The sequence below is a fragment of the Eleutherodactylus coqui genome, chromosome 4, assembly GCF_035609145.1.
Source record: "Eleutherodactylus coqui strain aEleCoq1 chromosome 4, aEleCoq1.hap1, whole genome shotgun sequence".
In the NCBI taxonomy this organism is placed as follows: domain Eukaryota; kingdom Metazoa; phylum Chordata; class Amphibia; order Anura; family Eleutherodactylidae; genus Eleutherodactylus; species Eleutherodactylus coqui.
In genome coordinates, this window is record NC_089840.1 from 58,157,572 (window position 1) to 58,171,597 (window position 14,026).

At 45.1% G+C, this 14,026-nt stretch overlaps 1 protein-coding gene across 8 annotated transcripts in view; it reads left to right on the plus strand.

Moving 5' to 3' along the window:
• Positions 1-10,369, plus strand: part of NCOR1 (nuclear receptor corepressor 1) — a 139,753-nt gene extending 129,384 nt beyond the window's left edge. For 7 of the 8 annotated variants that reach the window (XM_066599514.1, XM_066599512.1, XM_066599520.1 and 4 more), the window contains 4 exons: positions 3,954-4,007; positions 6,032-6,235; positions 6,832-7,014; positions 9,917-10,369. In XM_066599514.1, coding sequence (XP_066455611.1) covers positions 3,954-4,007; positions 6,032-6,235; positions 6,832-7,014; positions 9,917-10,104 — 629 coding nt within the window. In that variant the 3' untranslated portion in view covers positions 10,105-10,369. The remainder of the gene's footprint in view (positions 1-3,953; positions 4,008-6,031; positions 6,236-6,831; positions 7,015-9,916) is intronic. The other variant, XM_066599517.1, reaches the window with a different exon arrangement.
• Positions 10,370-14,026: the final 3,657 nt, after the last annotated feature.

The window sequence follows — 14,026 nt, forward strand, 5'->3', positions numbered from 1 at the left end:
TTTAACCCTTTCTGCCCACTGCTTTACACATTACATAGCGCTCAATTAGCGCTATGCAATGCATAGATTCCGGCCGGCGATCATGTGACCGCCGGTGTTACCTGACCCCCGGCGGTCACATGAACGCCGAGCCGGGAGCCTGCACCGTGCAAGGACCTGCTTACCTGACCGGCGTCTTGTGCATTCTCCTTCTGTCTCCCGACCCGGCGATCATGTGACCGCCAGGTGTCACCTGACCCCAGCGGTCACATGATCGCCGAGCCGGGAGGCAGAAGGAGAATGCACAAGACGCCGGTCAGGTAAGCAGGTCCCTCCCTGCACCCTCCTGAACTCTGTCAGATCAGGAGGGTGCAGGGAAAATGTATTTTTTCTCACCCATTCTCCCAGCTCCAATTTATTTGGAGCTGGGGAGAATGGGTGAGAAAAAATAAATGGATTGGAAAGGGTTAATGTAAGACCCAGTGTTCAGCCCCCATCGGGCCCTCATCTGTTGGGGGGTAGGCTCACTCTCCTTGATGGTCTCACAATCCATGCTCACCTAGCCCATGCCTACCATGTTTCTCTGGGTGGTGGACCAATTCCTCTTGCTCATGTCAACTTTGGATGAGGTGAATCCAATAGACAGGGAGGGGAAAGCTTCATCCATGATCAGTGCTTTAGGGGAAAAAAACACGTTCTTGGGACACCGATGCCCCTGTTGTTAACATGGCGGTGAAGCTACTACAAGTGCACTTTTCCCCTCTCCCCATAGTTGGAGTAATTGTTGCCCGGCGAGACTACACCTGTACTGGCTGCCACCTCATTACCCACTTCCATAGAAGGAGTAATTGCAGTACTATGCAGTTTTGGCAAGCGTCATCTGTCTCATTACCTTTCATAGGAGGAGTAATTCTAAAAGGTCGACACCCCATGTCTCATGACTATGCAATTATGACATGCACCATCCACCTCGTTACCCCCTTCCATAAGAGGAGTTACTGTGACACTGGATCAATCCTGATTATGCAGTTATGGCACGCACCAAGGTCCCCCGTTAATATGGGTGTCATTGTGTGACAGCTGGACGCGATCTTGGCCATAATAGCGGCTATCAGGCCGCCATATCTTCATGCTTTCTAAAAAAGTAGATGCATTGCCGTTAGACCCAGTGTTTGACATAATTCGGCTGTGTATTAACATGTAGAGCAGCCACTACGCCCTCCGCAGGAGGAGAAAATGTGTTACTGCTAAACTCTGTATTTGACATAATAGAGTGACTACAAGTCTCAGGCTGCCTCGTTACCCTTTTCTGCAGCAGTTCTCATATTTTTGGTTAGATTCTGTATCTGACTAGGCAGCGAATGCAAGCGTCAGGCAGCCTCATTGCCTCCTCCATAGGAGAAAGAAGGGTATTTGTGCCAGACTGCGTCCGACTTGATAATACTGTGGTTACAAGCATAGGCCGCCACGTTCCCCCTCCATTGGGAGAGTAAGTGCATGACAGCTAGACTCTTCTGATTAGGTAATTCTTTGTGGGTTTGCACCAGTCACAAACTGCCTTCATACTAGCGGTATCTGTATTACTGCTAGACTCTGTATGGGACATGCTTGCTGGCATCAGGCAGTCACAATGCATCCACCGTCTCTGTATTAGGCTACAGTCACACTTTTTAGGAAAGTGGAGAGGCCAGCAAAAAAAATACAGAAAAGTCTCAACTTTTAGTACAAGTGGGCCATCTGACGTAAATAATTAATAAATCTCCCGTTTCCTTTATTCTATAGGTCAGTACAATTACGGTTCTACCAATTGTATAGTGGATATAAAAAGTCTACACACCCCCGTTAAAATGCCATGTTTTTGTCATGTTAAAAAAATGAATCTGATAAAGATGAATCATTTTAGATTTATTTCCACCTTCCTTGTGACCCGTTATCTGTACAATTACATTGGAAAGCACACTGAAGTCTTTTAGGGTGGAAAAACCCCTAAAATAATGTGGTTGCATAAATATGCACACCCTAAAACTTATACTTTGTTGATGTTCCCTCTGACTGACAGCATTCGTTTTTTTGGGGTCTATCAGCATGGCACTTGGCAATCTTTGCCCACTCTTCTTTGCAAAAGCGCTCCAAATTTGTTAGTTTGCAAGGGCATCTTGTGTGTAGCGCCCTCTTCAGGTCAACCCACAGATCTTCAAAGGAATTCAGTTTTGGGCTCTGGCTGGGCCATTCCAAAGCTTTGATCCTCTTCTGCTATCCTGTTGATTTGGAGGTCTGCTTTGGGTGGTTGTTGTACTGACAGGTGACATTCCTCTTCAGCTGTTTAGCATCCTTTTTGCAGACGGGATGTAGGTTTTGGTAAAACATAGCCGGCTTGGACGTTTTCTTTTGTTAGAAAAGGCTTCCGTCTTGCCCCCTTACCCCACAGCCCAGACATATGAAGAATATGGGAGATGGTTGTCACATGCATTACCCAACCAGTACTTGCCAGAATCTCCTGCAGCTCCATTAATGTTGCTGTAGGCCTCTTGGCCGCCTCCTGGGCCAATTTTCGTCTGGTATTTTCATCACTTTTTGAGGGCCGTCCAGTTCTTGGTGATGTCACTATTGTGCTAAATGTAATCCACTGGAAATAAATTTGAAATGTCAGATTTTTTTAACACGAGAAAAACGCGGCGTTTTAACGGGGGCTTGTAGACGTTTTATATCCACTGTAGATACTTTTTGTGTTTTGTTTTTTTTTGTTTTTTTTTCTTACGTTGTATTACTTAAAAAAAAGTTTTAGAAAAAAATTGCTTTCTGACCCCTATAACTTTATTTTTAATGTTTTGTGTATTTCTTTGTTATGATGCCTTTGACCGTGTAGAGTAAATGTGATATTTTAATAGATTGGCCTCTTACCAATTTTTTTCTTTTGATGTGACAACTGGGAAAAGAAGCTTTTTAAACTATTAATCATTTATAAATTCATTAGTAATATAAAAATATCTTATTTTTACTTTAGTCCCCATAGGAGACTTGAACTGGCGATCATGTGATCACATGTATAATGACTGCCTTCACAAAAATGGCACCCCACAAACTGTTTCCAGTTGGGTGTTCGAGGCACAACTCCCGCACACCGGCCCTCACCCCCGCCGCTATTTAGGCCCATTTACACTGGACGAATGTCGGGCAAACGATGCTCGACGCTCGTCCCAGCACATACTCGCTCCCCTGCTGCTGCACAGGAGCGAGCATTGTTGGCTCACAGCGGGGCGGCTGCAGGAGATTTCTCCCCTTGCTCTCACCTGCCCCTCTCCATTCACTTAACATAGCGGCGATTCAGTACTGACCGGCTACTGTTTACACTGAGCAATCAGCTCATCGCCCATCGTTTATGCTGCATAAATTTTAATTATGAACATTCATAATAGGTGTTCATTAGGCACACTCAGTGTTGTGTAAGTGAGAATGGTACACCACTAGGGTGCGCAGGGGAGGAACACAAAAGAGGCTTCTATTTTGTAAGTACAGAGGAACATTTTAGAGCTGTACATAATTTAGGTATAACCTATTTGATGCCTACGGGGCCCTGAGATGGAAATCCCTTGCTGCTCATACAGCAGATTGTTCCCCCAGTAGTGCCATACAGCGGTGGTGTACAATTCTCTCACAATACTGTATTGGGGCCACTTGTATAGACGCCTGTACCACGTTGTGTACTCCCTAAAAATTAGTGGGGTGAAAGCCACAGACTTGAGTTTACAGAGTTGATGTATCCCATATGAGTGGCATGTTCTTCAAAACCGAAAAACTTTTTTGTCTGCTCATTCATAATAGAGTCCTATCTGAGTATATTCCTGTGTTCATCTGTATACACAATTGAGTAGTTTGCCTCTAATTTATTTTTGCATTTAATCGTGTAATATTCTAATTGCCCCAATTAAGAGTTAATGACTGTCACTAACGCAAGCTAAATTTATGTATTACAGCTGCCGCTCAACCAGGAACGGAGATCTTTAACTTGCCAGCGGTCACTAGCTCAGGTAAGGGCCTCCCTTGGCTGTGGTGGATGATCACCACTTGTAGAGTTAAGGTACCTTTACATGGGCGATTACTTGAAACAGCGATTTTCAGCGACAGGGCACTGAGCGAGAAATTGCTTAGTAGTCGTTAGTTGCTTCATTTCCGCTCACTGGAATGAAGAGACTAGCGAGCGACTTCTCATTCAGTATAAACAGGAGTTGTCCAGTCTGTGAGCGACTACCTGTTCACAGTGAATGGAGGCGGCCGGTGGAGATCTCTGGTGCGCTCCGCATCCATTGGCTGAACAACTATCGCTCCTATGTGAAAGCACTCAGTCGTTTGACGTTTGGGTTCTTATGCACCCAACAGTTGTCACTTGTCAAGGTACCTTTTAGGTCTCTCTTTAATAATTAGCATTATATTCACGTTTGGTTAAATGATTGGTTTCATCCCAGGGGAAATTGTTTCATCATTATAACAGACTAGCTTACCCGTCGCGCGTTGCTGCTAAGACAGACAGACAGACATTCATACATTCATTTTATATATCCAGATAACAACCAATCACAGCGCAGCTTTTTTATGTTACCTCAGTGGTATAATATATAACAACCAATCGCAGCGCAGCTTACATGTTACCTCAGCTTTATAATATATAACAACGAATCACAGCGCAGCTTTCATGTTACCTCAGCAGTAAGAGAAATAACAACCAATCACAGCGCAACTTTTATTCTGCCTCAGCAATATAAAAAATAGCAACCAATCACAGCGCAGCATTCATTTTACCTCAGCGGTATAATATATAGCAACCAATCACAGCACAGCTTTCATGTTGCCTCAGCAGTATAAGAAATAGCAACCAATCACAGCGCAGCTTTCTTGTTACCTCAGTATAATATATAACAACCAATCACAGCACAGCTTTCATTTTACCTCAGGATTCTCAATATGCAGCAATTGTCTTGCGAAACGTTCGGCGGATGCATCATTTTGTAGTTGAACACGCCTCCCGTTGCTCGTAATGCCTTTTGTTTTTGTGCTTGAGATGGAAATCAAATGATCTTTGTCTGGGGGGCATAACTGTCGACGATGCTCGCACGTGCGCCACCTATCGTAGGATAGTTGTACTATGCCAGTAATCTTCCCAGGAGTGTACTCAACAACTTCCCAATGTTTCATGGTGATTGGATGAATGGTGTAGTAATGCATAAAGGACAGACAGACATTCATTTATATATATATATATATATATATATATATAGACATCAGGAAGTGAGAGAGTTAGATTCCATACGTAAAATTTGCAGCGCAACTTTTATTCTGCCTCAGCAATATATAAAATAGCAACCAATCACAGCGCAGCATTCATTTTACCTCAGCGGTATAATATATAGCAACCAATCACAGCACAGCTTTTATTTTACCTCAGCATTCTCAATATCCTATTTATGACATAATCAATGCTCGTGCCAAATTTTGCGCTTTAGGATTGAATAATCGAGTTGGGACCCATTAACTTTTCCTATTTATGACATAATCAGTGCTCGTGCCAAATTTCAAGTTTTTATGACATTGGGAGGTGAGAAAATTAGATTCCGTACGTAAAATTTGGGCGCTAATTCTTTTGCGCCTAGAATTGAGTAATCGAGTTGGGACCCATTAGCTTTTCCTATTTATGACATAATCAATGCCCGTGCCAAATTTCATGTTTCTACGACATCGGGAATTGAGAGAATTAGTGGCAATGATGGAAATCGAACAATCTACGTGGGGGGGGGGTCGTAACTGTCGACGACGCTCGCGCACGCGCCATTTATCATAGAATGTTTGTACTATGCCTATAATCTTCCCAGGAGTGTACTCAACAACTTCCCAAAGTTTCATGGCGATCGGATGAATGGTGTAGTAGCGCATAAAGGACAAACAGACAGACAGACACACACACGCAGACATACATTCAATTTTATATATATAGATCGAGAGCCATTTAATCGCGGATTGCTTGCTAATATGTCACAATATACTGTCGTCTTTTTCACAGGAGCCATCAGCGCTCGGGGTCATTCCTTTGCCGATCCTGCCAGTAATCTCGGTCTTGAGGACATTATTCGTAAAGCTTTAATGGGCAGTTTTGATGACAAGCCAGATGACCATAGTGTCCTAATGGGCGTAGCACAAGGCAACTCTTCAGGCTCTTCAAATAGTGATTCCCGAAGAGAAGAAGCAAATCCATCACCGAATTCAGGTTTGTATGAGAAATCGCCAAAGGACGCCATGTTCTTGTGAGAAGCTAGCAGTGACGATAGTCTATCAGATACACATTTACATTCACTTAATTTATTCCATTAGTCGGAGGCTGGCTTCATGCGCAGCAGTAATGTGCCATGTGGCAAATCCAAACTTTTTTAGTTTATCACACTGCAAATTACCTTGGTTTTGTGATGCGATTATTGAAGGTGCAATTTTTACAGGTGAAACCGTTTTTTTTTTTTATAAAGCTGTTTTACTTGATAAACCCACAAGACCAATAAATATGGCAGTTTCACATTAAAACACGGACGTTTTTGCCTTGTAGCCCATTAGCGCTATACGTGACCCCAGCCTCATAAGCTTGTAGCAATAGAAAGTCACACCTTGTCATTGGAACGTCACACATCTGCTACTTTTCTACCATGGAACCAGGGTGCTTCCCTTGCTGTTCCCCCCGCAGGTACAATATGGAGGTCATCATTTCATTCACTTTTTTGAAAGGGCCCACAGTTGTGTGATCTGCAGGGTTGGCCTGCACTCCTCCATCAGCCCTTTCAGACTACCTTATATACAAAGTTCTCCATGTTACAGGCGGAGGAACCATCAAGCAAAAACTGATAAGCAAATCTGGCAGCCGCAAAATGAAGTCCACCATTTCTGGCAGCCAGGCATACTTGGGGGCTGAACGGCCCTCTTCTGTCTCCTCCGTTCACTCAGAAGGAGACTACAGACAGGCTCCTGCGTGGGCCTGGGAAGACCGACCTTCTTCCACAGGTGAGAACAAAACACATCAGCTTTTCCAGCCCGTCGCACGGTGTGTAATAGTTACGTTTGGAGAAAACGTGGAGGAACCCGTTGCTTTAAATTGCACTCTGTAGTCTGATGTGTACAAAAATAGTTGTATTCTGAGAGCAAAAGACAATAAATTATATTATGTGATTGCATTTTACACTTTTCAGCGCTTAAATGGTTACTGCACTTTTAGCATATTCATAATTGCACTCAGAGCATGCTCGAAGTGTTAATGGTAGTGATGTCAGGGTGTAGGCTGAGTACAGCCGGCCAGGAATGGGAGGGGAGAGCTGACTGCAGTAACTACCTAGTACTACACTTAAGATTGGCTGCAGCTACTATTGATTTACAGCTATTACAATTACTTCTCAGTCCTGCTACATAATGTCCTCTGTATTGCTGTTATTTTTGTGTGCTACAGAGGTTTAGGGAGTAGAAGCTGCAGTTTTCTCCATGCGCAGTGTATAGCAGACGTCACAACAGCAGTCTCAGTGGACTGGAAATTGGAGATGCAGCCTGCAGAGGAGACCACTGATGATAAATGCAGGATAGCAGTCATATATTGGCCAGGAATAGTGTTCTTCCTCATGTACATGTGGCAGCTCATTCCGAAAAGTTATCTGAAAGTGCAAGAAAAAGTGCTGAACTTTTTTTCTGGCGGTCCCATTGAACTTAATGGAGCAGTAGTGCAATATATGACAACAGCTGCCTTCATTGTGCTACACTCTGAAACTCTGTTCTCAGAGTTGTGGGGGGCGTAGTGGTCAGTCCCTCCACCAATATGGAAATTATTCCCTATCCTTAGGTTGTCCCACAAAAAGAAGTTATCCCTCATCCACTTTAAGGCCTCCCTCACACAGGGCGTTTGCAGAAACGCAGCGTTTTTCAACGCTGCGTTTTTGCAGATTCCGCCCCGTTTCAGCAGCGCTGGCATACTTTATGCCAGCGTTTTGGCTGCGTTTTCAGCCAAGAATGCTGAAAAGAAAAAAAAAAAGTTAATACTCACCTAGCCGCTGCAGTCCGGGTCGCGGCCGCTAGTCTCTGCCGCTGATCCGGGCTTCCTCGGCACTCCCAAGTCTGTTGCCGGAGGCCAGGTTTGAGAACCCTTCCTCCGGCAATAGAGTGCTGTGATTGATTGTCGGTGCTTGCTCGATGCCCAATCACAGCCCTTCATTGACTGTCTCAGCCAATCAGAGCTTGCCGGCGCTGATTGGCTGAGACAGTCAATGAAGGGCTGTGATTGGTTATCGGCACGCTCGATGCCCAATCACAGCACTCTATTGCCGGAGGCGGGGTTCTCAAACCTGGCCTAGGGCAATAGACTCGTGAATGCAGGGGAAGCCCGGATCAGCGGCAGAGACCAGCGGCCCCGACCCGGACCGCAGCGGCTAGGTGAGTATTAACTTTCTTTTTTTCTCTAGCCAGCTGGAACTGATTTTCGGGGTAGGGCTTCTATTGCAAGCCCTCACCCCGAAAATCGGCGAGCGTTTAACGCTGCCAAAAACGCGGCACCAAGTGTTGCCGTGTTTTCAGCAGTGCTAAAACCGCTGCCCATTCATTTCAATGGGCGACGCAGGGCTGAAAACGCCCCCAAATAGAACTTGCATCGCTGTCAAAGCGCAGCGTTTTCAGCCCTGTGTGAGCAGCCCCATTGAAATGAATGGGAGTGTTGTACAGCGTTTAGCGCTGGGCTGAAAAGGCAGCGCTAAACGCTGTATAAAACGCCCGTGTGAGGGAGGCCTAAATGTAAGTTAAGGGTTTATTTCTCCTGTGTATTTGCGGTCTATGTAAGCTCTCTTTAGTTTTCGGGTTGACTACATCCTGGGTCTCACTTAACTGATAAAGTTTTCTTTTTTTTTTTTTTTTGTGCTATACGCTAATGAAAAATACCTCCTGTATGGAAAATACAAGTGAATTATTTATTAATTACAGGGGTTGTGCGGGTAGGCTGTGTTCACACATGGCGCTTTTTTCTCTTTTGCTGCAGTTTTTGAACCGCAGTTAAAAACTGCATGAAAAGGCATGCATATTTTAGAAACAACATGCAGGTTTTTTTTGTTTGTTTTTTTTACAATGTGTTTTTTGTTTTGTTTTTTTTGGTGTTTTTTTTAATTGCAGCTCAAAAACACCATGTGTGAATACAGCCTTAGAAATTCACTTCTTAAAGTTAGTCCAATCACTTAAAGGGATTTCCTAAGTAGCGTCGGCTGTCCCCTGTGTAGTGGCCGGTCCTCGTAATTACAAGCACAGCAACTCCCATTGATTTTCAATAAAAGCTGCTCCTCCAATTACGTCGCTGGCCACCACACGGGTCTGAGCAGCAGCTTCCGCCCGTGCCCGGTATAACCCAGCATTGACAGCCGTTGCTGCATAGCAGCTGCCTTTAAAATAATAAAAAAGGTACTTGCCCTCCTCGGCCTCTGCGATTCACCGGGTCTCTATTGACAGCGGAAGTCAAGTGGGTGCCGCCTGCATCGGTGCAGTCAGAGGCAGCAGCGTCCCCAATCTGAACTCCTGGCATCATGAAGCAGATGATGTGAGTGCTAATGCCAAGATGCAGGGGCATCGGCTTGGCAGGCGGCAGTCCCCTGATTTCAGCTGTCAGAGAGCTGGTGAATCACCGGGCTGCAGCGTTGGATCACCATGGTTTGAGGAGGGTAAGTACTGTATTACTGCTTCTCGGACTACTTGATACACGTTGTGCATTAGTGCGCAGTCACATTGTAGTCTCTGCCACCATTTTGCCTTATTTTGTGCAATTGGTTGCAAAAAAAAAAAAGTTACCTGCAACTTATGAGCTCGACCAAAATCAAGGATCCGGTCCAGGTATGTGTCATTCTGTGGCTCATTAGGATGGCTGATTTTGCTTCTGCATCTTTTTTAGGGTCCACCCAGTTCCCATACAACCCACTGACTATGGGAATCCTAAACAGTACTCCTCCGTCAACCATAGCATGTGCACCCTCCTCCATGACGCAAAGTGCTGCACACCAGCAGAGCAGAATATGGGATCGTGAACCAGCACCTCTTCTGTCATCGCAGTATGAGACCCTGTCGGACAGCGACGACTGAAGCATTGTGGAAGTATGAACTTATCTATAAGGGTTTTGGCAAGGTCTCTGCTGACCGGCTTCAAGACTTTTCCTAAGGAAAGCCACAGACTGAGAAGCACGGAGCCATCCTCCTGCACATGGAATCCCGGAGCCGTGTAAAAATATATATATATAAATGGATATCAGCCTGCTTTATCCAGGCCTGCTATTAGCAGAATGTAATTTGTAAAGACCTAATGTTCCACATTAGTATGTAAAGAAGTTTTAAGGAAAAAAAAAATAAACCATGTGGATGATCGGACAATTACTGATTACAGCTATTTGTAAAGAAACATAATGTCTTTAAATCATTTTGTACATATTTGCAGTGGTTTATTATTATTTCCTTTGCTCTAGTATGGTGTATGTATGATTAAATCCGCGTCTCGGCCCTCAAGGGACTCCTATATATAAATATATATATTTTTATTTCTTTTTATTTTTTGGTTTTAGCCTTTTCTGGATTTAGACCTGAACTTCCTAGAAGGCAGATCGCCAGCCCCGAGTATATTAACTATCCTGCACCTTAAACAACTGGCCTCTGTCAGACGTAACGGCCATCGCTGAGTTATGCTTCAAGAGCTGATGAACTTGGCAATTTTTATTTAACAGAAAAGATGACAATGCCAAGAGAAAGGCATTGAAGCGTTCCATTATTTTTACCACTCTTTTAACCCGTAATGAACCCCATCCGACTTCTGAAGCGCTGAAACGTTTCCTGAGCTCTGGCCGAATTGTTTAATCAGGACAAAAAAAAACTTTTTAGGACTTTCTTTTCACACCTCCCATATGAGCAAAGCGTTTTCTGCACTAGCAATGACCATTGCAAATTTGTGTCTGTGAATTTTTAGGTTGTTTTTATCCTTTGTAGAAACATATTCCCCAAGGAAACTATTAACTGTATGTGTATAGGCCGGATTGTCACCACCAGTCTCAAGGCTGACAGATTGGTGCAGTAGATTTTTTTTTTTTTGTCCCCCTCCCTTCCCTCTCACTGCTTTCATTTAATTCTATACATGAATTGTAATAAAAATGTTTTTGCGCAAAACAAAACTTCCGTTTTTTTTATGGTTATGAGTGATGAAAGCAGTAAAGTGTGTTTGTGTGTGAAGGAGCCCTGAGCATGAATTCACATGCATCAGATTTACTGCATACATTTTGCATCTGCAAATCGGTTCCGTAAATGTGAATGGGGTTGTTTTGCACGTATTTCTGCAAGCCCCATTCAGATGACTGGGACAGTTGCAAAAGTGTCTGCAGCAAACCTGTCCCATCTGAATTAACCCTAACTTTGTAGTGTGAGGGAAGGATGGCAGACAATGATAACTTGCGCCTGGTGAGTTATGAAGAAGGTCTATACCAAAAAGAACTGAGTTTCGAAAGGTAAGATTTCACAATGGTACTGTACACTAGGATGACATTTTTAGCTTTTACTAGAGATGATCTTTGAAGGGAACCTGTCACCGTGTTCATCTGGTACAAGTATGTCTATTGCCCCCACGTATGTGTTGTGCGTTTCAGAATACACACATTAAAGTTTGACTTGTACCAAAGCTCCGAGTCAGAGGCAGGCCTCTACCGACTCTCAGCATGTGGACTGACAGGTCTCTCCCTTTTGTGTAGGGAGAGGTTAGTCAACATGCTGCATGGCCTGCCTCTTTGACTCAGAGCTCCGTTCCAAGTCAAATTGTAAAGTTTGTGTATTGTAAAACTCTGAAGCGTTTCTAAATAACACACGGGGGGGGAGGGGGGGACTGCTTATAGATGTCCTGGGTTCATGTTTGGGCAGCATGAAGCCGGTGACAGGTTCCCTTTAAAGGAAGTATGTAACCTACATTCTCCCCTTTCTACCAATCCTAACCATAATGTTAATCCTGACCTGGACGTAATAGTTGTGTCCTAAAAGGACAAGTATACTCGTATACACACTTAAAGGGGTTGTCCGGCCATAAACATTAGGTCTCATTACTTCTGTTTGCCAATTTCCATGCACTTTGTAATATACATTGTGCATGGCAAATGAAGCAAACAGAAGTTTTGGACTTACCTGAAGGGATGCCCCCCCCTGTGTTGCTCTTCCGTCGTCCCTGGTTACCACAAGAATCTTCTCTTCTTGTCGGGCCAGCTCTTGTCGGCGCGGGAACGAGCCCCTTCTCATCCGCGCATGCGCAGTTCTTCTCTCTGCAGCCGGGACTGATATACGATCTTCTTGTGTGCAGGGGGGGGAGGATGGAAGAGCCTCAGAGCAGGAACTGAGCTCCCGCCCCCTCTCTGCCTCCTCTCCGCCCCTCTGCACTATTTTCAATGAGGAGAGGCGGGACGGGGGCGGGGCTAAGGTCCGAGAATTAGCCCCGCCCCCGTCTCGGCTCTCCCCATTGCAAATACTGCAGAGGGGCAGAGAGGGGGCGGGAGCTGAGTTCCTGCTCTGAGGCTCTTCCATCCTCCCCCCCCCCCTGCACACAAGAAGATCGTATATCGGTCCCGGCTGCAGAGAGAAGAACTGCGCATGCGCGGATGAGAAGGGGCTCGTTCCCGCGCCGACAAGAGCTGGCCCGACAAGAAGAGAAGATTCTTGTGGTAACCAGGGACGACGGAAGAGCAACACAGGGGGGGGCATCCCTTCAGGTAAGTCCAAAACTTCTGTTTGCTTCATTTTCCATGCACAATGTATATTACAAAGTGCATGGAAATGGGCAAACAGAAGTAATGAGACCTAATGTTTATGGCCGGACAACCCCTTTAATATAAATGTGGATAACAGAAAAAATGTATAAAGGAAACACAAAACAGGGAAAATCACTCGACTTTTGAGTGGAGCACTCGCCCTGATAAGGGCAAACCCCTGGGGCAGCCCTGAATTTTCCTAGGTGGTCACTGGGAACAGTTCCAAGGAAAGTTGAAACAATAAATAATGAACCACCAGAGTATAGAGCAAGTAAATAACTGAGTAACAAGAGCGGACTTATCTTAACGGAGACACAGGTCTGGACAAAGAGCCACTGAAAGTATCAGAAACACCTTCAGAGCTAAAGTATAACCGGTGTCCTCTGTGAGGAGGAGCCAGAATAAATGTACACAAACTACACTTAACTGCCCAGCTGGGATATCGCCACCCAGTCAACCAATCAGTCCCTTAACCCACAGAGAAGTGTCTCAGTCTGGGTCTACCATCGAAAGGACATTAAGGATGCACTGGTGTGTGGGTCACGTGGGCCGAGGCCGACACTGACAACATCCTACTTCTGATGGTCATAACTTTTGTTTGATTCTCAGCAGGTTCATGGCCCTAACATCACAGTTCTTTTTGCACTTTATGCAAATTAGGAGCAAACCGTCCAGTGGGTGGTTCCTTGGGATTGGTCTGGGCTCTCTTTCCCCATCTGCTGTTCCAATCTCACCTATTGCCTATTGTTTCCAGAATCCAACGTTTGCACTGTACATCTGGAATAAGTGCATGCACAGTAACTTTCCTTGCTGTAAGTGCGTAGCCTCACTGTCACTGTGCGTGCACCTTTTCAGAATGCATGGCATCTACAGCTCAAGGGAGGAAGCATCTGTCAACAAGCAATGGGTGGAATTGGAGAAGCAGCAGGTGGAGGAGAGTGTGCCTGGACTCCTCTCAAGGAGTTATTAGGGGTGTCGGGGAGAGAGAGTGGGGGACCCGACCGATCCCACCTCTGTCACCGATTTTGTCACGGATCAACTAATCCGAGCGCTCTCGCCGCTACCTACGACAGAGCCTCGATCGATCACTCTAGCTGGATTTTAAGTGCGGCGTCATTAGAATACAGGTGGATTTGTACCCAGCTTTCCCAGGCTTCTGCACACATGCAGAGTGAAAGCTCAAATCACCCCCTGAACCGGTCCAACAACTTTAGCACTCTACAATACCCGCACACACT